The 26,065-nt window shown below is 38.2% G+C and overlaps 1 protein-coding gene across 1 annotated transcript in view; it reads left to right on the top strand.

Annotated features, from left to right (window-relative positions):
- The window catches only part of FBXL17 (F-box and leucine rich repeat protein 17), a 144,591-nt gene that overhangs the window by 85,565 nt on the left and 32,961 nt on the right, over positions 1–26,065 (top strand). Inside the window, exon 7 of the mRNA XM_082191454.1 lies at positions 5,996–6,072. Coding sequence (XP_082047580.1) covers positions 5,996–6,072 — 77 coding nt within the window. The remainder of the gene's footprint in view (positions 1–5,995; positions 6,073–26,065) is intronic.

Raw genomic sequence — 26,065 nt, 5'->3', positions numbered from 1 at the left:
GGTAACACCTTGGTCTTTTCTTTAATTGCACTTCTGGGTAGGCCAGTCACTGGTCCTTCTGTCTTAATTATTCTTGGAATGTTCTCTCTCAATCTACCAAGTATCTAAGTAATCTTTATTTCACTTTATTCCTAAACCTTTCCCCTCATGTACTATTTGAAAATTGCTGAGGGTCTGTGAGGCCCAGATAATAATTGCTCGGCTTATTGCAACAATTGCAATGCGATGTGTTGGATATTGTATTTTTATTGCTTCTTTTATTTATATTTTATTTTATTGTATTGTATAAACACTTGGAGTATTATGAAATTTCATAAGAAATAAAAGCAAGAAAAATGCAATTAATATTAATACGACTATTTTAGGCAATGAATGCATGTGGAACAAAAAAATTGTAGGATTTATGGAGGGATTTGTGTGTGTAGGTAGGATTGTTTGTAGGTTTAAGGCAGAGATCAGCAAACATTTTCAGCAGGGAGCTGGTCCACTGTACCTCAGACCTTACGGGGGGCCGGACTATATTTTGGAAAAAAAATATGAACGAATTCCTATGCCCCACAAATAACCCAGAGACGCATTTTAAATAAAAGGACACATTCTACTCATGTAAAAACACGCTGATTCCCAGACCATCCGCGGGCCGGATTTAGAAGGCGATTGGGCCGGATCCAGCCCCCAGGCCTTAGTTTGCCTACCCATGCTTTAAGGTGTGGGGAATTGTTTCCACTCAAAAGCTTTCCAGAAATCCCTTAAAACTTGCTAGTATTTCCCTCCCAAATGTAATCTCTGTTTTTGTTTCTTTTGCTCCTCAAATCTCAGCATGTAGCTGGTACTTCAGTCATGCCCAGATGCTGTGCCTGTGAACCTTTGTAGGGTAACACTGCCTGCTGAGTTCCTCAAGGACAAGTCTGAGTCTGACTAAGGTGGAGGGTGATAGCTAAAGCCGCATCCTTCGACCAGTGGTGGCAGGCAGAAGGATGGATAGCCTGGTCTGTGGGGTTGTGCCCCTTGACCTTACTGGATTGGCTTCACTGAACATATATCCAGCTTTAGAACAAAGTTGGTAATCATCATGTAGCTTTCTGTAATCTATTATACATACATTCAGCTATTTTACTGAGAAATATCTATAACTGCAGGACTATAGTGAACCTGGCAAAGTACCGTATTTTTTCGTGTATAACACTCCACCATGTAAAAGATGCCCTCTACTTTTGGGGACTCCAATTTAAGAAAATGGGGGGAGATGGCCCAGAGTTTTTTGGAGGGGGATGCCGAAAATCACTCACCCGACTGACAAACGCTGCCAATCGCATGCTTCACAGAATAAAACATTATTTTAGAGTAGAAAAACCTCATCTTATACACGGAAAAGTACGGTAAATACAGCTTTTCCAAGGCTGTTTTAGAGGTCTGATAAAGCACAACATATGAAGCGTATGGTTGGGACGGTTTAGGTAAAAGTACGAATCAGTAAAATAATCCCGATTTGTAAGAAAGAAAGGAGTTACAACGTCTAACCTTTACCTCATTTGTTAAATTCTACTCACCCCTACTGGTTTAGGAGTAGAAATTGTTTAGAATGGTTTATTTTGGATAACAGTTGGTGCCTCTGATTTGAAATTAAGTTTGTCTAATGATAGTAAAGAGGTGGTAACATTGACATTCCAAAGCACCATGCCAGAATATACAAAAAATAAAAGGAAATACACAAAACAATAAACATAGGCATTGGGATATCTGCATGTCACCTTAGTGTAAAACAAAATCTATACCACTAGAAAACAAGCCAGACCCTCTTGTTGTGACAACCTGGGTTTGTCTCCGGTGTTTGTACAGACAACCAAGGTTTATTCTACTACAGTAAGAGTGGGGGAAGAGTGCTGTGAGAACCTTTGAGCATCAGCCACCTGCTTGCTGCTCGGTCACATAAAACCATGGTCTGTTTTTAAATATAGTTTAATGTGGTTTGCGAACCAGGCCAATAAATTACATTTCTTCGCTAATAGGGTCAGAATATTCATTTTATGTTCACAAATAAGAACCCAATTCTGTGCTCAGCACTGCATTGGCACAATATGATAAGAACCTGGACACTGGCCCACAAATGGATTATATATGTACATTTCACCCCTTAATTTCAGACAGCCAAACCCTAGAAATCCCAGGCACACTGGGGTTCAGACCCACCATGTGGCCCAGTTAGACATTTGTCCTTTGTGAAAACTGCTTAGGTGGCTTAAAGCTATTGAAAGAGCCTCCTAGTTAGTGGCTGTGCGCCCGGAATTGTGGAGAAAGTGGGCATTTACCTGGGAGCTGCTAAAATTACTCATGATTAGTCATAAACTGTGCCTTGAAGGTATGCAGTGCAGCAATCTTGCTTCTGGGCTTCCCGAGGGAAGAACCTAGGCACAAGACAGCAACTTTTCACATTTCATCTTATATATTATTCAGCCAACAAAAGTAAATATATCCAAGCCATGTCTTTATTTTGTGGCTCACGAAGATAGTTGAACATTTTTATAACACTATGGCGGCTTTTGTTGCAGATACTCGTTCTCTCCCCCCCCCCATCCCATTATTTTTTTTTCTGTTCAAGGCCTTTTTAACTGTAGTGGGGCAAATAGATTAGGTGTTTTGTATCTTTATGACACCTCCAGCTGTAGCTGATAAACAGCTCAACTTACCTGTCCCCTTCTGGCTGTCATTGTGTTTCTTAGTTGTATATGAATCAAAGTAGTAAGCTGATTTTTAAAATATGCTCCTTCGTCTACATTGTATAACTGCATCTCACAGAAATTCTACATGCATATCTAATTAAATAATTTATTTCAGGTGCCTTATATCTTTCTATGGAGATTGACACTTAGGGTATTTGTTCATATGATGTTTCTCACATTTTCTTTCTTCATATAAGAAGCAATATCAGTTTCTATTTAAACATTTATTTGCTAGTAGTGAATGTGTGCCCTCAAAGTATTTACTGCTAGTGTATCTCTTTTCTGCAATCCTGGTTTATGCATCTTGCCTGCTTTCTATTAACTCCCAGCCAGGAGAGTCGTTTTTTGCATCTAGATGAGAAGACAGAAGCATTTCCACACTTGCTGAATTCTCTCTGGTGCCTGTTCAAGGCTAAGTCCTTTGCCAGTGCAAATTACTTATAATACAACAGTTTGAGAGAGAGAGAAATCAAAATTTATCCAACCAAGGATAGCACTTTGTTACTTTTTATCAAGCTCAAACAGACAGCATTAATCCCTGGAATTATAGTCTACTATGAGAAGTCTACCTATTCTGCAGTCTTCTGAGGATAGAAAAATAAGAGATAAAGGGGCCAAAATGGTAAAGATCCTTAATACTGATCTAACTAGCTTATTCTGGCAGCTATGCAGAGAATCCTATGCCTGGATTTATTTATTTCAATTTTCCTTTTTATATTGCTTACAGCAACTTTCACCATCTATGGCAGGTGAAAGTGTGTTTCATAAATACAGTGGTACCTCTGGTTGCAGACCCAATCCGTTCCAGGGTGCCATTCTCACCCCGAAAAGTCAGTAACCAGAGCGGCGCAATAGAGCACTTCTGCGCATGCGCGAACCGCGCAGAACGCTTCTGCGCGCATGGCAAAACACTTCCGGGTTTGCCACATTCTTAACCCGAAAAAATGCAACATGAAGCGTTCGCAAGAAGAGGTATGACTGTAATGAAGAATCTTGCGGGACTATAAAAACTAGTGCACATATTACGTTACAAACTTTTCTGCTTTGTCCTTTACAGTACAGAAGCTCCTATCTTGTTCACCGCGGACTCATAGGAAGGTGACAGCTGTAATCTTACTAGTGGGCTGCCAACTTTCAGAGATGTTGGGTTTCTATTTAGAACGGGTACGTTTTAGGGCCTTTCCCTGGGACACCCCAAGTAAAGCTTACAACCTCAGTAAAAATGAGAAATGGGTGAATTTCCGGAAGTGCTCTTTCGATTAACGGTTAATAGAATGAAGTTTGTATAAGGGGGGAACATTTTACTAGCTCATCTTTGTAGTTAGATGTTGTTCTCAGTGAATTTTCATGCTTCCTTGTTTGCATTTTAAATGAGTTTTTTTCTGTTTAGAAAAAATATTTACCTTGTTCAAATGTAACGTTCAGGTGGCGTGTGCATTCTGATACTCATTCCAAATCTCATCAGGCTGTGGCTCTGATGGTGTCATTTCCTTTCATACCAAGGTGATCGAAATGCAGTTCTTTAAAGTGAAATGTCCTAAACCAGTGTCTGGCAGCTCCTATTAACTGAAGTGCATCACAAACAGTAACAAGGTCTCTGAGGACCACTTTCCTTACAAGCTGTGTAGTCATATTTCCTCATTAGCTCGTTTCAATTGTCACTAATGCCATGTCCCAGGCTTTTGCAAAGTTGACCAAAAAAACCCATAAAAACTATATGCATGTAGAACAGACAATTATTTTCTGTAATTCAAGATCCTTTTGAATCCATTTGATAGCTTGTGGCTTACACAGTTTAATTAGTTCACCCAGATTCAAGTCTGAATATAAGGAAGAAACATCTTGGGGGAAATGCACAAATTGTAATGCACAATAGACAGCATCAACCTTTGATTTTAAAATATTTATTTTAGCATTTAAATTGTTGTGCTCAGTGCATAAAAAAACAGGAAGGCATGAATATAATCGAATTGCTAAAGTGTTCAAATGCATCAAAGTGGAAGTGGTGTTCTTAAATGTTTACCGCTACATTTTGGCAGGAGAAGAATGAGCGTGTGTGATATTCTTTCTATACTTTATTGCTCTGCTACATAGTGACATTCAATGCTTTGCATTTGAGGCGCGTTGCAGTCCCATGCAATGTAATAGTTAGCTTGTAAGTATGCACGGTACTATATTTCTGAGACTTGATAACTGTGCTGATCAGGGTGAAAGGCAGTGTTGTGCAGAACTGGAAATAGGGTTCTTGTTCTTACATTTAATGTTACAAATTTTAGTAACTCTATGTGTATATGTTTTGATATGAGGACATCTTTTGGTTTACAGCTTTGGGAGCAATATTTCCTCTTCTATATGTGCCAGTTGGCTTGTAAAAAAGTTCAAACCACTCTCACTTGTGTGGTTTTCAAGATAGAAACATGGGGAATTTGGAATAGGTGCAATACGTGATTGTTACATGTTGCAGCTGTTGAATTATAAGCTGAGCACCTTTTTAATAAATTCATAGTGTTTCTTCTGAAACAAGCAAACATTGGCATTTCTAAAATGTATAACATAAAGGAAATGGTTCACACAATGGAATTTTGATTGTGTTTACTCCTATGTTTTTGTTTTTATAAGTTTCAAGAAAAGTCTACAAAATGTAATAATAATAAACACAATTCTATAATTCTTTTACAAACTAACAAACACTTTGGAACTCAAATCTCCATTCTAATTAATGCATGTTTCTGTAGCTAAACATTTATGCTCAAGTAGTGGGTGATATTTCATGCTTGGATGTTTGCTGACGTCTGTAATAATCACTTTGGACATACAGCAATGAATCAAGGTACCTAATTTGTAATTATTGTGAGTAGTATCTGAAGTTCCATTAAAATTGTAAACTGCATTTTAATAGTATCTCAAAGTTAGATGAAGGTTAAAATACTTTATGATTATTGTTTTTAATCTAACTCTTACAAATATTGTGTTACTATTCAACATTTTGTTAACAGTCTGAAATATTTGTATATTTCAAAATTAAGAACACAGGACTGAATGATGCAAGTCCTTTATGTTGTCAAAATTTCTGTTTTCTATCTTGCTGAAATGATCAGAATCTCTCGGACTGAAAAGTAAGGCTGTGATGTATTCGGAAATAGCCTCATATACACACACAACAAATTAAAAGTTTGATTTCTCAATTAGTAATTTACATTCTAAAAATATGGTAGTCATTGGTCTCTCATTACTGTATGTAAGCATTCATTAATTGAGATCTCTATGTATTCCAGATGTGTAGAAGTCATTGCTAAAGAAGGGCAGAACTTGAAAGAACTTTATTTGGTGTCCTGTAAGATCACAGACTATGGTATGTAATATTCATTTTTAAAACACATTTATGCCATCAAGAAGAGTTAATTGTAGTTGATATTTTTAGATTTCTCCATTCTGAAAAGTTTGAAGAAATGTTCATCATAAATATGTAGCTTCAAAACTTATTTGTAAGCAATTGCAACATAATCTATTGGTCACAGTCACTGCCCACTATGGTGCGATGTATTGCATTTTTATTAAAATGATAGTAATTATGTCTAAATTTGCAACTATCTTAATGATAATAATACATACACATTTTATGCAAATTGGTATCCTCTTTTCTCTTTTTTTGAGATTTAGTTTCTCTTTCAGGCAATGTGTAAGTTGCCACTGTATTTGTTGTGAGCTTCCAGGCAACCGGTGGTTTTAAACTACAAGGCTGCCTTTGCTTTCATCTGTGAGTCCCCATGTGTTGTTAAACTACAACTCCCATCACCCCCAGCTAGCAAGGCCAGAGCTCAGGGATGATAGGAGTTGTAGTCCAACAACATCTAAGGACCCACGGGTTGAGAACCGCTAAGCACTTCCATATCTAGTTGCAGTGGCTTCCAGTGATCGAACAATAAAAATAACTGGCTTTTCAATAGAGCATTGTGCTAAATCATAGCTAAGCTTTCTTAACTAGGATTTGGTGTAATGTCTCAATTAATTCATTGTTCAACTAAACACATCTTTGACATATTTAAGGCAGCTTCAAGCATTACATAGCAAGCTTGAAACATGGTGTGGGGCTGCTATCCAGTCATGTTATGTGTGTATTCATGTTTAAATTTAATATGACTCAGATAAGTAACACTTGGGGAGAAAAATGGGAAAAGCAGCTAAGTGGTGTAAGAGTTTGAATTTATTTTCCATGGTTTGTATAGATAGTTTTTTTGCATGGGGAGGGGGGATTTAGAGACTTTAGAGTTTAGTGCTTTTATAAAAGAACTGTATGGGATACAACCAAGCTAACATTTTCTGTACTTAAAATATGAGTGTAAAGTATTAAATATGGTTTTCGATCACACAACCAACTAGGTTTAAGTTTAGTTGGATTGACTTGCACACTTTCCAGCTAAGCTCTGATTTTGGGACAGGCTGTCAAGAAGTCAAGCCGTATCTTTATTCAGATATATGCATGTTAAAAACTATAATATAAATATTGACTTTCAGAAATAATACTGTTGACCGTCCTGCAAAAGACAGAAAATAATGTAACTTTTATTTGTAAGTCCTAGGATATCTAGTATGACAGATAAAGAGTAGTCACCCAAGTCAGCCTGTAAATCACATAAATCATCCTTTAAAAAAGAAAGTTATATTAAAACTTTGTTGACAATATTCTTAACAATCACTCATGCAAAAAGAACATTTTCTACCATCTGCCAGCGCTATATGTAATTCATAACTATCAGAAATCAATTTTCTTTAAATAACTTCAAAGAATACTCCTGATGTCATGAAAATTCCAGGCAATTTTCTTTGAGAGTTGGTTTGGAATGCCACTGTGCATCTCAAAGCCCCATATAGTGAGGTAAATTACAGCAATAGCATATTTCTCAACTATAAGAATTGCAGATCTTTTGTCTCGTGGTACATTATGGAGGATTTTCAATTTGAGAAAGACAGTTAAGCCGAACTTTTAATTTATTTGATAAATGTAAAATGATGCACTGCCCCCGTTATCAGCACCTTCTTCGCCCACTAAGTAAGTATACAGGGAAATAGCAGGTTGGAAGAAAGTGTGCTTTGAATGTGGCTTGTCACTATGCCCCAAACTAGAGCACCATATGCTCTTACCTATATTTTACAATCCATTGCAGAAGTCCCGTATATGCCTCCCTGTTTAAAGGCATCTATTGCCTTCATTTAAATTCCTCTAAAGTGATTTTTTGCTCTCCTCTGATCTTTTATTTTGCTTCCTGGATAGCAAACTGTGGGAAACGACATATTTGAAAACGCAACATTAAATGCTAACTTAACATTTCATCCTCTTAAAACTAAAGTGTTGTTCCCCAGGGTCCTAGAATCTATTAACAACTCTTTCATATATAAAAAAATCAAAGTATATTTTTACTACAAAAACCAAGCAGTTGCTTCATCTTGGGGGGGGGGGGAAGCAGTGACCTCTATTTACTTTATTGTATTTTAGTTATTAGGTTTGTATCCAACTATTCATCCAAATATAGAATGCTTCAAATCTATTCAAAGGTATGATATCATCTGTTGGTGTGTGGGTTCCATATGGGGTTGTTTCCGCTGGTCCCTGGCACTTGACATAATTACAGGCAAGTATCCAGATTTCTCCCTGCAGGAGGAGGGGTAGAAAGAGTTGAAGATGAATTCTAGAGCTGGTCGATAGTGAAGATAACAACTCACAAAAGCAACTCCTTCTGCTTGCCTATCCAATTGCTCTGTAGTCAGAGACCACAGATAAATCACAACCTGTAAATAAAAGTTCAGGTACTTGGCAGAAGCCTCCTGGATCACATTAAAACATGTTCCCTAATTCCTGAGGAATGTCATACACCAATTGTCAAACTGGATTCCCTAACATTACCTTTAGGAACTGACCCCTAAGGAAAGACTGGGAACAGTGCTCCCCAGAGCCATCCCTGGCCAAACAGTCCAGAAGACTATGGTGGTCAACAGACTGGAAGCTGCTGAGAGGTCCAGCAAACCCATCAGGGACTTACTCCTCCTGCCTAGTTTGCTATGAGATCTCTGTAAAGCCAGGTAACTTGTTTGCCACAACTGGACAGGATGCTCAGGAGCAATTATGTCAAACTTCCTGGTCGTTTCCCCATCCTAGAGACTGATAAGTGCTTTGACAGAATCATCAAGTGACAAAATAGGAACCTTCCCCAAGGCATCCAGAAAACTGTTGGGATCCATCTTACTTCTTTTTAGTAGGTCCTCTCTCCTGTGGAAGTTAGGAGTTCCTGCAATTCTCAACTCAACATATAGTAAGGCTATGAAGCATCTGCCTGGAAGTGGAAATCACTCAGTACCATCAATCTGGGAGATACCATGCCCAAGACTACCCAGCTAGCTCAATTAGGGTGACTGTTGGGCAGCAGAGTCCCCATTCTGTTGGTAGCTGTCCTCACAAACAAAAAACTTAATACTGGTAGATAGCTGAAGAGGGCACCTCATCTGAAGAATGGAATTACAGTAGGTCTGAACAACTTACTCGTCTTAGATATCACTGAATGGAGAAACCTCACAGATATACTGATTTTGTTAAAATAATATAAATATCATAGTACTAGGAACAGCCACCTCTTTACTAACCCCCTTCCTGCACCCCTTCCCCCACACCTCTTCCCTTTACACCTGACCCCAAAACCCCTCACTTTACACCTCACCCATCCCTTGCCTATCTCCACCCCAATCCCCACCTCTGTTTAAAGGTGGAGGAGCTCAGAGAGGAGCTAGTCCCCTCCATTTTTAGTGTGTCACAGAGTGGCTCACTTTTTTTATGCCTTGCACCTGAGCAAGTGCCACACCTTCCAACTTGACTGTCGGCAGTCCCTGTCACCTTCCTGCTTCCTTCCCCATCCGGCCCATTCCCGATTGGTGTGTTTGTGACCAGCACACTGAGTGCTGTTTCCTCTCGTTCAGCCAGGAGTCCCTCAGGCAGTTGCCAGCAGTAGCAGTCTGTCATGGAGGGTCATGTCGTTGTGGCTCTTCCTTGTCACGCCAGTCAGCCAGCCACTTTCCCCAGCTAGGGTGCTCCAGGCTTTGGTGGGGGTGCCATCCTAGGGGCTCCGGTGGCTCTCAGGTTCTTGCCCCCTGGCCACCTGCCCTTGTTCAGTTGTGCTGGTGGTGCTTGTAAGCTCTTGGTGGCAGCTTAACCTGCCGTTGCCTCCATTGCTGCCGCTGCCTGTTAAATGCTGCTGTAGCGGTAGGGAGTCTGCCTGCTTTGTTCACGCTCCCTCCTTCCTGCTGTTCTGGCGGCATGCTGGAGTTGGTGTGGCCACGCAAATAGCAGAGCGTCACAACAACTTTACATTTTTATTTATATAGGAAAATCATAATTATTAAACAGATAATGCAAAATAAAAAACTAAACTTGCTTTTACAGTATGCAAATGTTGTATACCCATTCACTAACTGATCATCATGTCAGCTTTTCAATTAAAAATCCTTTTCCAAATGAGAAGTGCAAATTGCCTCTTTGTATATTACGACTTGTGGCAGCAAGTCTAAGCACAAGTGCATTTGTATTTCTATTTTTCTGCCTATTGCCACTTGTGAGTCTAGTAGACTCAGTTATTGTGATCCAGAAACCTTGCCTTTCAGGACTAAGCAGCATCAGTGAATTGCCATTTCATCTTGCTGAACTGAAGCTGCAGAACTCAACTTAGTGCCTTTTTTTAAAAAAAAAATCCAAATTAATTTAAATGTATGTATTCTAGTTCTTCCATAAGTCAAGTGGAATGATTCTAGTTTTTGAAATGTCAGGGATCTTTTTGACCTAACTAAGCTAATGGCATACTTTATTTGCAATTCTCTTTCATCCAGTGCCCTATTCTTGCTTATTTATTAACTGTACATACTGAAATACATTGCATCTAATTACAAAATGCCAAGAGCTCATAAGAAATGCTTCCATAAATATGTAACCACTTGGGCCTTAGTACACAAAAAAGAGAATATTTCAAGCAGAAGATATGTGGCCAATTTCTATAATAAAGAAAATAGGTCCTGAGATTCAACAGTGTCTTTGAGAAAATAAAGTGGCTTGAAAACTGTAAAATTACAAGAGCACAGATTTCTTTTGAAAAACTAAATATTTGTAAGACTAAACATTTCTAAAATCCTGTGTGCCTAACCTAATTAACCTGGGTAGTCTTTTCTATTTGACTATATATGTGGTTTGTCAAAGAGTAAATGGTGTAATGATCTCAGGCAGGCAAGCAAGCCCTGATAAGAACTAATGAGACTCTGGCAGTTTTATGGCATGTTTATTTACAATTTACATCCTTAGCGCAGTTCCAAGCCTGCCGCTCTTAGCTACAAGTTGGTCACTCTGAGTCTCCGTCCCTTTTGCAGCACGAAGGGTGCCAAAGTCCATCCATTCCTCTCTTGTACTTCCATTGTATTTTAACCCTTTCAGCTCTTCTGGTTTGGGGAGAAGGTGGATCAAACAAAGATCCCGATAACCGCTGCCTACCTCCTGGTTGCATAGCAACCCTCTCAATGTCATCTACCTCCTTCCCTCCCTCTGCCTGTGAGCTTTCCAAGTCTGCTGCTCTATCTGAGTCTGGGAACTCTTGATGAAGGGGGGCTGAACTAACCCACTCCTGCTCTGTCTGTGGCTGCAATCCCTCGCCTCTAGAGTCAGACTCTGTCTCCCTTTGTACTGGCATTCCTTCCTCTTCAGAGTCAGACTCTTCCCAGGCATTCAATTCAGCCATGTCCCTGACAAATGGTAAGTTAGGTGTAATGTAGGGTTGCCATATTTCAAAAAGTGAAAATCCAGACACATGGACGAATCCCAGCTATGTCTGGGAAATTCCAGGCATTATGACAGTCTTAGTGTAATGACAAAAGTGTAGGACTTGCACCAGAAATCAAATGCCTCTCAGTCATGAACACACTAACCTTGTGCTGTAGGGTTTGGGGGATAAAATGAGATCCCTCCAGATGTGAAATTTTGAAGCTGGGGTGGGGCAGGGGGACAAGTTTCAATCTCTCTTCTCTCCCCGGCAGATTTTTCATAATTTTTCATGAAATTTTAAATGAAAACAATTTGAGTACTGTTTAACTATAAATAAAACCTACAAGAAGTTGACAGAAGATAAAATATACAAGTATTGATAAAAATTAAAAACAAGTTTTGAAAAATTCAAAAAAGATTTAATCTAAAATTACAGATTAAAACACCTGCCAACTTTTACACGTCCAAGTAGATTTGCCTAAACAAAAAAAGTTTATCGCAGGTGTCAGGAAGAGTACAGTGAAGGCAACTGCTTGATGTCAATAGGCAGGGACTCAGAAAGTACAGATGCTATTGTGCTTAAAGAAGCTGTTTCTTACAAATGTGGGACAGTTATGTGGCACTTGTAAAAGTGCCATTACCGCAGATTGTTTTGTTATCAGTGAACATTTCCTACTGTTATTGTTCTGTTTTGAGTTGTAATTTTTGCTTATACTTTTATTGATTTTGAATTTGTTAGCCACCTTGTGCTCTTTAGAAAAGGCAGTGCAAAGCCATCTTATAGATAAATGAATTTCCTCTGGATGGAAGATCTGGTTTCCGTCCTCTGTAGTCTTAAATTGAGGTACTAACAGGCCACTCCCAGACCTGTTGTGCTTCAGGGATGAAATAATGCCTGTAAAATCAGACCATTTGTTTGAAAGAGAGGGGGAGATACTTTAAAATTAATAATAATCTAAATACAATCAGCTGTTTCACAGATGCTGGGTGTAAGTTATGATTGTGTCAGCGCCTTTTATTTATCTGGATTTTTCAGCCCTACCAGATTCCTGAAGGTTTTTGATAGTTCCATTAATGTTGTTGTTTTTGTGTTATCAGCTCTACAACTGTTTTCACTTTGTTTCATGAAGCAACACAATATTAATTTGCTCAATTTACATGAAGATTCAATAGGTTTAAATAAATATCTGTATTTTTGAAGTCTGAACTGCACAATGTGTTTCTGAGCGGTATTTTCAGCTTTATGGTTTGGTGCCTATTAGGAGTACTTTTAACAGCACATTTTAGAATACATTTTAATACATAGACACTTACAAATGTTTGCCTGTTCACTTTCTTTCATAATTGTTATTTACCTAGAAACATAGAGTAACAAATATTTCATTAATTCAAAATAAAAATGCTGAAATTTGTTCCTTCTCCATCATGCACTCACTGTTTTATCTTTACAAGGTTAGTGTATTGATCAGCTAAGCTTCATTTTACTAACTGGATGTTAATGTTGTAAATATTCAACAGCAGAATGATATTTTTATACTAAGGTACTTCTATTGGCCTTTTGCATAAGTGAACTTGCAATGCCTTATACGATTGAGTCATACTGCTTCACAGCAGTTGGCTGGAGTAGATGGCTTTTTAGTCCCGTCCAATTCTGTAACTTCTTTTCATGTACTTGAGATAACTGGCCATGCATACTGTTATAATAGCTTGAGAATCTGTGAGCTTGAGCTAGATAATTTCATTTATTATTCAAATAAACTATTACTTCCCAAAGACAGTGTCTACCATAGCTGTACAGGTTTGGCTCTTAGCAAAGAGCAGAATCCTCATGACTGAAGGAATCCTCATTGAGCAACTGAAAAAGAGACTGCTTTTCTTTACAGCTATTTTTCCTCTGTGTTGTTTTTAAGATCATAAAGATTTTAGCTGCAACTGTGTGGTAGACATCTGGAGCAATACATTCCTACATACTGGTGTTGGCATGTGAGGCCGTCATTTATAATTGTTTCCAAAGATATTGATGAGACATGATACACATCTTAAATCTGTTAATCCTCTAGGATTAGCTGCAGCCAAGTTCGTTTTACCAAAAAGTGTGTCCTCATGAGTGAAACAACCTTAGAGTTTGAAAGGCAGAAACTTCTGTGATGTTGAAAAGATCATAATTGTTTGTATCCTTTGCACTAGAGCAGTGTTTCCCAAACTTGACTCTCCAGCTGTTTCTGAACTACAACTCCCTTCATTGCTAGCTAGCAGGATCAGTGGTCAGGGATGATGGGAATTGTAGTCCAAAAACAGCTGGAGACCCAAGTTTGGGAAACACTGCAGTAGATCATCAGTTTGAACTTCATTGGAATAATGGAATTAAGATCAATGTGAAAGCAATAAAGTTAAACTTATTTGTTTACTTGGCCCAATTATTTCACACACTGCTTTTTGCACGCACATTTTTTTTACTGGCACTCAAATGGGCTACTTGTCTGAGCACAGTAACATGTAAACTAATTTTAATTGCAGAAACTTCTGCGATCTGTTAGATGTATATTGAGACTTTGCTTGCCGCTGCTGCTATTTGTGAACTTCCACTTCCCTATGCTACTGTTTAATGGAAGCCTAAAATAAATAAGTTGTTACAGCATCCTAGAAAACGGTTGAGTTGTATCCAGTTATGTCCCTCCTTTCACAAGAAGGGTTTTTGGTTCAGTTGAGCCTTCTGTGAATAGAGGAGAGGAAAAGCTTTTACAAACTCACCCATTCACTCTGCTGCACCCCTCCAAACCTGCACTAAGGGGTTGGGAGACCTTTTGGAACAGGAAGTAGCACATGGGAGTACAGAAGAAGCAGAAATTCTTGAAAATCATCTCCCTTCTACTTCCATTCACTGAAACCTCTGCTGGAGCAATGAACCTTCCACGGTGGAAGGACATCATTGAAATCAAGCCTTCATTTCGCTGATAATGTACGGACTTCTGCAGCATGGGTTTTTTTAAGACAAAAGCTCATCAGTTCTACAATAAACGCTCATTTTCTTTATAATCTTCATTGTATTGTACCTTTTTAGTTAGCTTCTGGGTGAAAATATATAAATGGTTATACTTACTTCCAAAAAGACTGTACTTCTTAGTCAGGCTGATGATCAGCTTCACTTATAGTATTCAAAGCACATTTAAAGTGCATGCCTTGGGGATGGGAGGCAAGTGTCTCTTGCATTTCTAAAAGCGCTATCCTTTACATATCTACGCAAGAACAGCAGCCACTGAGTTCAGTGGAACTTATTTCTTGATAAATGTGTATAAAGCCATATCCATATATTTAAAAAACATGAAGAAGTTGACTAGATAACTGGCCTACCCATCTAGCATATTTTGTTTTTGCTTATTGCTTATTATAATGAAAATAGAAATAATAATGTACAGGCAAACAACAACCAAAATTGATTGTTACATTCTATCAGCAGAATCCAAGTGTTCTGTTTCTAATGGAGTGAAAAGGCAAAATAAAAAAGTTAACATAACTGTTCGTTTTCCTTAAATATATTCACAGTACTAAAGCATCACATGGCACATCTGTGCAGTGATATAATATCCACTGTAATGGCAGTTTTGGATATCTAAAGACTAAAGTCGAGTTCTCTTTTTATTGGACAATATACTCCCTAACTTATTTTAACTCTTTCTATAATTCATTATTGAAGTACAACAACTGACACACATTGAAATGTATCCCCTTAGTAGGCTATCAGCTAATTTGATTAGGAATATTATTGTTGGACTCTTAGCTCTCATCAGTAAAACTTGCTTCTTGAATTTATTGATTTACAACCATCTCTCCACAATATACAAGGGTTTCTAAGTTAATAAATTAATAAATTCAGAAAGAGGTATTTCATTATAAGGACATATACTTTTTGATTGGTATCATTTAACTTGTTGGCTGCAGAGCAGTTCCCATAAAGCACTAGTTTAGCCCTATTCTTATCTGATGAAATCTCAGTATTCCAAGGATGCTGGCGCTGTACCAGAAGTCCTCTAATATGGAGAGGTCGTTCATGACAAGCAGAGGTTTCCTACACCTTAGCTAGGTATGTCTGTAAGATCATCTGTTCAACTCACACCCCTCCCAACTCTCATGTGAGGCTTCAATTCTATTAATCTTGAATATCCTGGGAGTATAAGAAGCATAAACTTCTGGATACTTCTTGGTGAGCATAGAAGAGCTTCTTATTGCTATTAATTTCATCAAGAGATGAAAACAGAACATAGTGCAATAAAAATACAGGTGATAGGTCTAGCATGACACAGTTTGGAGCCAAAACAAAGACAACTTTCCTTGCTGCAAGATAAAACACTGTGGTCCTTTGCTGGTTAAGGAACAACTGCTTTCTCCTGGTACAACATGAATTTGATTAGAATACCTGTTTTTTTTCAATTCTGATGCCACCCACACCCCGCTTGGTTGTAAAGAAAACCTCAGAGTTATTTGTAACCATACATCATGTTACTTTCATGAGAAAAGTTTCTATTTACCATGGAAAACAGAATAATGATTCTTTTAGTGACGTGGGTGGCGCTGTGGGTTAAACCACAGAGCCTAGGACTTGCCGATCAGAAGGTCGGTGGTTCGAATCCCCGTGATGGGGTGAGCTCCTGTTGCTCAGCCCCTGCTCCTGTCAACCTAGCAGTTTGAAAGCTCGTCAAAGTGCAAGTAGATAAATAGGTACCACTCCGGCGGGAAGGTAAACGGTATTTCCGTGCGCTGCTCTGGTTCGCCAGAAGCGGCTTAGTCATGCTGGCCACATGACCTGGAAGCTGTACTCCGGCTCCCTCGGCCAATAAAGTGAGATGAGCACTGCAACCCCAGAGTAGGCCACGACTGGACCTAATGGTCTGGGGTCCCTTTACCTTTACCTTTACTTAAGCCATTGTTTTAGGTATCAGGAGCAGCCTGCAGGAATTGGTATTTCTCCCTTCCTGTGGCACTTCCATGCCAATATTAGCCATGGTTAACTGCAATGTACTGTTATCCAAGATTTGAAAAAAGGGTCTGAGTGTTAAACGTGGTTAAAGCTGACGCTTATTTAGATCTGGTGGAGAAAGTAGGGGATTCACAATAGACAATAGAACTAGAGGAATCATGTCAGACCCTTTACCAGTTCCTGATCCTTTAGACCTGGTCCTAGAATTCAGCGGCAATGCCCCAGCATATAAACATGCATTTTTAAAATGGTAAAATTCCACCTCTTGGTAGCATTTCATTCACGCTGGTATGTGAGCTAAAGCATGGGTGAAATTAATATATTATATGTATGAGTTTGCCTCAGCTGAGAATCATTATTACCTTGTGAATATTTTAAATATTATGTTTTGTTTAATTAAATACATACTCTGTAATCTATATATTAGGTTAGGATTTTCATTGGCACATTGTACCTGTCCCAGTGATTTTGAATCCTAGGTATTAGGACTTTAAAACAGTAACCTGAACATTTAACATCTGCATTAGATATACACTGAATTTAATGGAAATGCTGACAGAATCTTAATTGTGAAGATGCTACAGGGCATCACTATTATTCATAGCCTGTTTCAAGTGGTACCTGTAGGCTGTTTGCTGATAATCTATTGCGTATGACAGGAAGACAAATTGTGGCCTATTTTTTTAGCACGGCATTATAATTGGTACATGTGCTCATTAAGAATAGTTTATAGAAATGTTGTCCGCAAGGTCCATCAATTAGCCAAGTAGCACTACATTCAGTGCATATCTATTTTATCATTTTACTTGTGGAATTATTTTTAAAAAATATATATAGTTATATGTGTATGTTTCTGCACATTTATACTTATAATGTTTCAGTTTTAATTTTGTTTCAAATAAGAAATGTAGCTTAGACAGATGCTTCACAAAGCCAGAGTCGTATAAAATAGTTTGTGTACTAAGCTTGTTATTTAACCAAGATCATATCCTTAACATATTTTTATCTTTGCCTTCCAACTGGGTAGTGAGTGCTGAAGATTGATTGCTGTTGTCCATCAAAGAAACAAAGCAAATTCCCATTTAGCTTTTTCATGGAGACATTTGTGCCTTTGTATTTCCCATTTAAAGATGGGAAAATGGTGATCTCTAAAATTATTTGTCTTTATATGGGTTAAAATTCATCAAGTATAGGAATAAACCTCTTTACCTGGTATGTCTATTTATTTGAATTTTTAAAAATAAAATCCAGGAATGAATTATAATAAATATGCAGAAATGTGTACATTCTCGTTAATCCAAATATTGGCTTTTTTTGTCCATGCATTAAACTCTAGAGTCACAAACCTCCTATGTCTTCCAAATTTAAGTAACGATCGTTTCCTATCGCTGTCCCTACAACAGCATGTAATGGGGACCTGATTCTTTAATGTTCTTTTCCACTTCCTTTTTAAACAGAATCATCACATTGTTGAGTTTACCTGCTGCAAGAAGAAAATTTACCAGCAATTCACACAATTGTGTTTTTGTTGTTGTTGTTAGCAATTCCCTTATGCAATTGCCAGCATATAATTGGCAGAGATCAATCTTGCAATGCATTCACCCTTGTGACCTGATTCATTGCTGACATTCAAACCAATTCATACCCAGCCTTTCACTGGCAAATAGGCATGTTTATTACAAGTCAAAATACAAGTCAGTAAGGACCCAGTGACCAGGCTTTGGAGGGAATATTTCCCATGGCTACCAGAAAGTCCATAGAAATACAGGATTAGGCTTCAGGTGGGCTTACCACAATGTGGAATCATTTTCACAATTAATCTATATCAAAACACCTTTAATGGGACATGTGATGTGTAATGGGACATGTGATGTGATCCTGAAAGGATTCTTAGCATCCAAGGAAGTGAATTTATAAATTAGAAGTTAGTCCCTTCCCCATAAAAATCTATAGACTGATGATTGTACCTTTTTAATAGTTTCAATTAAGAGAATATTTAAACACAATGGGTAATAGCCAAGTAAGTCAGACTCAGAGTAGACCCTGAAATCAATGTACAATATTCAACATTACCCCCCACACACACTTTAGTTAGGAGTAAACATTAACTTTTATAGTACAAAAATAAAAGATGTCGTTGAGATATTTGCAAGGGACTATTGCTGTTTCTGTTCATTGTTGTGACTTTTCACAGTGGCAATTTCATCCTCACTTTCATAACTTTTATCGTTTGACTGCATTGCGTAATAACTGTAGGTATCAAGCTGAGACCATTAAACCACGAGGATCTTCACAATTCTGCAGGGCCACTGTGCCTTGGAAAATTGATTTTCTTCCTGAATGTGAAGCAGGGGTCTGAAAAGTTGTTTTATATAAATTGCAAAGGTGCTGTCTGATTTATCTGAATGCAGATTTTGACTTCTAGAAAGTAAATAGAAAGTATTACTGTGCCTTTATCATTCACATACATAAATGTGTATTCAACAATGCCTCTGCGTTGTACGCAGCATGTGTGATTTGCCTTCCCATCTAATGCTTTTAGCATGAGCTCTGTTTAATGCATAACACATTTCTTTTTGTTTCTCTTGTTTTGTTATTCTACAAGGTTTCCAGCAAAATGTAAAAGCACTCCTAATACAGCTTGAACACAGAGGGGATAACATGTAGAATTAAGTGTTCATGTAGAAGTGGTATAAACAGAATAAAGTATGTTTGCAGCAACTAAATATATGTTAAGCCAGGGATAGCGAACATAGTGCTTTCTAGACATTTTTGAACTATAACATGCATCATCCAGACCATTGAGACCATACTGATGGACGTTGGACTCCACCAAAAAACAGACAAAACAAAAACTTACAAACAGCAAGAAGTTATTAATACAGAGTATCATTGATCTGATGTGATCATACTTATATATTTGCTGCACAGTACTTCTAGCCTCTTTTCTCTCAGCACAGCACAATAGAACCTAGTGGTAGCACCATGGTACCCATAAACTGAAACACTAAGGATTGCTTGAGGTTCTCCCTCCTTAGGACTAACAGGAATCAATGCAACACTCCTTTCCCACAGATATATCAAAGCAAATTCAAAGACAGACAGCTTGAAATGCAGTCTAGAAAGCCAAGCACAGAGCATAATATGAGCTTTTTGTTTTGTCTGATGTATAACCACTCCAGATTTAAGCCAGCACAGACTCAGTATTGCTTGACCCCCCACCTTATTAAGTCAGCTGCAGTGGACACAAATGTAATGGAGCTTCTTTGAGTTACATCAGAGGGAAATTCAGGAATCTAATTTATTACTTTATCAAAGTATATATTTCTTACCAAACCATGATGTTTGTATTTCACCCTCGGTGATGCACCAAGACTTCAGACCTAAGAGATGTGCTGGATTAATTCCAATTCAAACAGGGTAAATGTTGTTTTAAAAGATACTCTTAAAACTTAATTATTTTAAAGCCATGTCAAATATATAAGTGCTTAAAAGGTAATGAATCGGATATTTGAATGAGTCATTCCATCAATTTGTGTAAAGACTGATGGTAAGTAAAATTACGTTTTAATGGCCTTTTATTTTCTGCACTGAAGTTGATGGCAAAACTCCCATTGACGTCAGTTGCTGCAGGATTAGGCCTTAATTGGTTTGCCTTTGGGAGAAATCAACTGATCTAGCTCTCTGCAAAACTAGCATTCAGCCAACCATTCAGTGACTAGTAAATGCACATTTTCTGAAAAGTCTGAACTAATGTCGTAAAGAGTAGACTTCAAATAGGCATTAGCTTAAGTTTCAATATCGAATTGTGTTTACACACCGCATACTGTTAGTTGAGATTTTTTAGTATTGCACTTATGTTCTATGCTTAGATCGCATCAGTTTGCTGGTTTGTGGAAACAAATTTTGCTGCACCAACTTTCTGTCAGTAGGAACTATCAATCAACGCTAGATCTGTCAGTGTAAAGGTCTGGTAACCAAATATCTGCCCAACTAAGAAATAAGATGTTATTTATTGCTGCTGTTATTATTAATCTGCCCTTCACTTTAAGGTTTCGGGGCAAGTTACAACAATTAAAACACGATACTAAAATCAGTTTTAAACAACTTACAGCCACAGAATTAAGGTGGGTCCTAAAAATATAAACATCTCGAGTGTCAAAAGTCAGGGTAAAAAGGTGTATCTTCACCATTTGCCAAATGCTTTAAAATGAAGATGGCAGATGCACCTCTCTGAGGACAGTGGAACAGTCCATGGGACCTGCTCTGCCAATATAAACACCCAAAAGTGTCTGTAGGAAAGCAGGTGGGCTTTCAGGTATTTAAGGCCTGAGTTGTTTAAACACTAAACACCTTGAGTTGGGCCTGGAAAAGAACTGACAGCCCGTTGTTTTAAAATAGGTTCTGTGGTGTCTAAACAGAACCCCAGAAGTAATCTGACCACTGTATTTTGGACCAACTGATCTTTCTGAATTATCTAGAAGGGCAGGTTGCACTAATCTAATCTGGAAGTGGCCAGAGCATGGAGTACAGTGGCCAAGTCATTAGTATGCAAAAAGGGCTGTAACTGGTGAATTAGCCATAGCTAGAGAAAGGCATTCTTATCTACCCAGTGTCTCCAGTGACAATGTTGAATCCAGGAGGAACCCTAAGCTGCAAACCTGCTACTTCCAGGAGAGTGCAACCGTGTCCATGTCACCTCCCAGATGTGAGAACGTGGGACACATAATGCCTGTGCCTTCTTAGGACTCGGCTTCAGTTTATTGGCCCACATCCAGCTCGTCACTGCCTCCAAACATTGGTCTAACACCTCAATCATGTCTCCTGATTCAGATGAATCAGAGAGAAACGGCTGGGTGTCATATCTGTATTGCAAAAGTGCACATCATTGTGGTTAATATTCACTGAGGTTACAAGATAGGAAAACACTTTCACTAGAAGGACTGGAGAGTGGTTGGATGAAGCAATGGGTAGGGAGAACTGGAGAAACCACTGTGATAGTTAGAGATTACATGTGATGTGGCTCACGGTTAGATGTTGATGTTGCTCTGCTTCTAGGCTTCAGAACTTGGTCTATAGAATCCCAGGATTGGCTGGTGAATTGCATTGCATTTCTAGAAGAAAACAAGACAAGTAAAACACAAATGTTTGATGCCTGAGTTAAGCTCCACATTTGTTCAAATCCCAAATGTATACAAAGGTAGCAAAAACATCTACCCAAAGTATTAAGCATGGTTAAACGGCTTCATCCGACTTCAGTGCCTTCTTTTATACTGTGCATTTAACAATTAGCATAGTAAGTTCAGGGTATATATAATAAGCAAGTACAATATAGACAAAATGGAACACTGATCTAAGGTCATTGTGTCAAATGCAGCAAAACACTCTGTTTGTGGCAGGTCAGAGTTGGGCACACAATTAGTACTAATTATGGAGAAAAAAATCAAAACAGCAGCTGTAGAGAAGGACATTTTTCACTGCAAGATCAAAGCTGTATCTCCACAGAATAGCAAAGCCTCTTCCATTTAATTGCACTGAAGTGCTAATTGGATAGTGATGTGCTTTCATGTGTTCCCCCAATTAGCCAGTCATCCCTGACCAAATCCATATAAGAAGAGATTATGTGTTTTTAAAGCTTTTTTCTGCTTAGTTTTGATTGGTGTACCTGAGAAAAGTGGCTCCTTCTTTTTATGCAAAATGAGGTCTTGCAAGGTCAGAGTTAGTTGTGTAGAAGAATGAATATTGAGAAAATGTTTCAACTGTGTAGTAAATAAATTACACTGATGTACCTGGTGATATAGGTCAGTAGAGGAAATAGATACTAAAGCTTTGGTATAAAAATATAAGCATGCACTTTATAGGGTCAGTAAAATACAACTACCAGGACGGACAATACAGTATGCGCGGTTTTCAAATACACTGAACTCTTCTGCGTATTCAAAAATGTTATTTAAAGGGGGGGGGAGGTTTGTATCTCTTAGTACATGATATTAAACCTTTGTCTGCAGTTTCTTTTAATCTTGGGGTACTTGACTGCATTCCTTCCATCTAACTCAGTGGGCATACATAGGATCAAACTGTTTCTAAGGTAGAGATGAACACCTCTCAGAAACAGCATGTCCTATCTTGTAGTTCTGCCTTATCAGGATTGAAGTTCTGTTATTTCAAAATCAACAAGAGAGTATTTCAAGTATTGTTTATGAAGGATAGAAATTGATTTAATGTTTAAAGTGACTTTGATATGTTTTACAGCAATGTTTTTAAAGACCTTTTTTCGGAGTTTTGGCAAGCCCTTTGCTCCCTTTAAAGTTTGTTAAATTGTCAGAAATGACCTTGGCAGTTGGGATTTCAGATTCAAAACCAATTTTTAAAGGAAACTAAAGAGGCGCTATCTTATCTGAAGCAAAAGCATTTCAGAGTGGCTTTCTTTTTAAAGTCTATGAAAGACTGCATTTGCCTTGAAAGACGCACTCTTCCTTTTCCTTTGTTTCTTATTCCCTCATATTGAAGCCACGTTTTATGTAAACATCATTATCATACTGGTCATAACATTAGATCCTAACAGCACTGAGTGCAATAGTGTCAGTAGGAAAATTGCCGCCTTAGTTACTACCGTCCCCCATATATTCGTGTGAAAATCTTAAAGATGAACAACCAATATATACTCTATGTCAGGCTCATCCAGCTCCCAGGAGACTGTGATCTACTCACAGTATAAAAAACGTGGCAGTGATCTACCCATTGTCATTGGAGGATTGACAAGAGTTGTTGAGCTTTTTTTTAGAGACCCAAAGTTGTTGTTTTATTTTGGGGGGGATAAACCACTGAGAGTCCAAAGATCGACCAGGATTGACCAGGGTAACCCGACAATCGACCAGTAGATAGCGATCAGCCTGTTGGACATGCCTGCTCTATGTTATGGGGGTACTTCATTCCCATTTTGATTTTAATTTCTTTGTACACCAGTCATCTACAGGATTTTTATTTCTTCTTTTCTTGGAGCCTGCATACTTTGTAGAGTCTTCATTAGAGTAGAAAATAAAAAGGGAGAAATGTGATGTCAGGGGAGTGGATCCCACAAGTTTATATCTGCTAGCAAATAAAAAAAGTAAAACCTAGCTACAATTGCAAGGTGAATTGCAAAACTGCCATTATGAGGAAATTCTTTCTTAAATTTACAGATTATAGTTTTCTTACAAGCCAGGACATTTTTCACAAAGGAGGGCTGTTGGTGACACTTACTAAAGTGCTGCAACATTTTGCTAATTTAAAAAATCCACTGCAGATCGATTCTGACCTTATCAATAAGATAGTCTCATTCATCTCTTAAGCAGCCTGTTGTCTTGTTACACAATAATAGCACTAAGCTGCAGGCTCTTCACTTATGTTTTGCAATGCCTTTCACACACAAGGTGACACTAGAAAAATCTTTACCATAACTGTAACAATACAGATTTTCCTGGGACAACTCCCAACTTAAGGAACCCTGTCCTAGGGAGCAAGGCATTGCAGTATACAAGTATATCTATTAGGAAATATAATTTAATTACATTGAAGCAATTAAAATCATATAGATGCCTGATGCAGAAAGATAAAATGGGACAAGAACATCATTGGATGGCATTTGACTAAGACATAATTAACTAACATAAATTACACTTGACTTTCCAAAATCCATTGATTGCAATGCGCCTAATAAGAGTATGACATAGTCAAATGCTACCCACTGTTCCCCATAACCTAGGTAATCAACTGTTGAAGTTTTTATTTTATTTTGGTATGGAATATGTCTTTATTAAGTGAAGCTGGTGACCAGCAAATAGGCATCATGTAGGAGCTCTGAAGTTGTATGCAAGAATGCTGATTGGTTTTCTCTTCAAATTTGTAGTGCTCACTGTAAATTACATGCTTTTACTATTAGATGGTTATCTCTGCTTCTCCATGCCCAAAGAGAAAAATGTAGACTCTAGGGAGGTGAGGATCCTCTGTCCTTCCAGAGATGTTGCTAGCCTCCATCATCCCTGACAAGTGACCATGCTGATGGGAATTGGGAGCCCAAATGAGAGGGGACAAAAAAAATGAGCCTGCAAATGTCATTCAAGGATATACCATGTTTCTTGCAGTCTTTTCAGTGGTTTTGTCAGTATCAACTATCTTGCAAGACAAAGCCTGGGATAAACTGGGACACAAAATCATTTGGAATATGGAATGTGCATTTATACAGTGATCACGTGATACAACCTCATACACAAGATGATCTTCTAATTCCTATTCAAATAAGATCATGAAATCAGTGACTGACAGATGTTAAACCAGAACATTTTATTTAAATGACAACTTGTTCAATCAACTGATTGGATTTGTATCTTGCCCTGTGGCCAATTTAGGCCTACAGAGCAGCTCACAACAAGAAAGACATTGTAGTGTCTAATGAAACTCAATATATAAACTACCACAGCATGCTAGAATTATATAGATAAATCAAATATTTGTTTTATTATTTTTTTTGACTCAACTGCTTGACATTCTCTTGCTTGTTTATATCTTTGCTCGGAACACGGTATTTCAAGGTACTTGTCTGAAGTATTGGAATATTCATCAAACACATCTTTGCTGAACATTCAGGTTAGACAGATTTCAGCACTGAAGGCATTATTATTACAGGCATCTCTGACATTCCTTCAGATGTAAGCACAGCCTATTCACCAATGTTAGCCTCAGAAAGACCTAAGATTAATGTGAGAGCCCATATAATCAGTTTCATATATGGAATACAACTCAGAAAATACAAGTAGGGGCTCGTCCACACTTTCACATGTGGTGTGCCTAGAAAGCGTGGGTCTGAGTGGTTTTCTACTTGCCGCTGCTTTCTAGGTGCAGGTCCAAGTGTTTCCCCCCTTGCCCCACTCCTTCTGAGTGAAAATCCACTCTTTAACGAGAGATAGGAACAAATGCCAATCCGTGGAAACCCAAATTGTTGTTTGCTCTGACTGAGCGCTAAAGAGCGGTTTTCCCTGGGGGAAAGCAGCAGTGCAAGTGTGGATAAGCCTTAGATCAAAAATCAAAGATGGAAAATGGTTTTTCTTGGAGTGTGTGCATGTTAATTCTCAGAGGGCTGGTTGTCTGTATACAAGACACCTTCAGTCCTTATCTAAGTCAGATTTGTACATAATTGCCTCCCAAGAGCTTGATTTGGAGATACACACATCAGCTAGTGTGTATATCTCCAAATCAGAACAAACAATTTCTTGCAGTCGTACCAAGCCTTCGTGATGATGGATTTGGCCAAGTGGCTGCACATATATTTGTAAAGGATGTCCGGAATGGCATATATGATGATGACTGTGAAAGTAATGTTAGTGGTTTACGCAGACATGCTGGATGAATAGCCTCAGTCTGATGGGCCTTTCACCATATGACAATGGATATTACAGATTAGCAGAAAAATGTTACAGATTAGCAACGTTATAGATGCAGTAGTTCTGCATCAAACTGTTCCATGATTAAATATCTGGGGCTGGGGCATAGCCCTAAGGATCAACTAACTGCTCTCTACATTAGTATCACAGCTACATTGCATGA

The sequence above is a fragment of the Podarcis vaucheri genome (assembly GCF_965113315.1).
Source record: "Podarcis vaucheri genome assembly, chromosome: 11".
In the NCBI taxonomy this organism is placed as follows: domain Eukaryota; kingdom Metazoa; phylum Chordata; class Lepidosauria; order Squamata; family Lacertidae; genus Podarcis; species Podarcis vaucheri.
The sequence above is the reverse complement of the archived record's forward strand: the minus strand, read 5'-3'. Positions and strand labels throughout refer to the sequence as shown.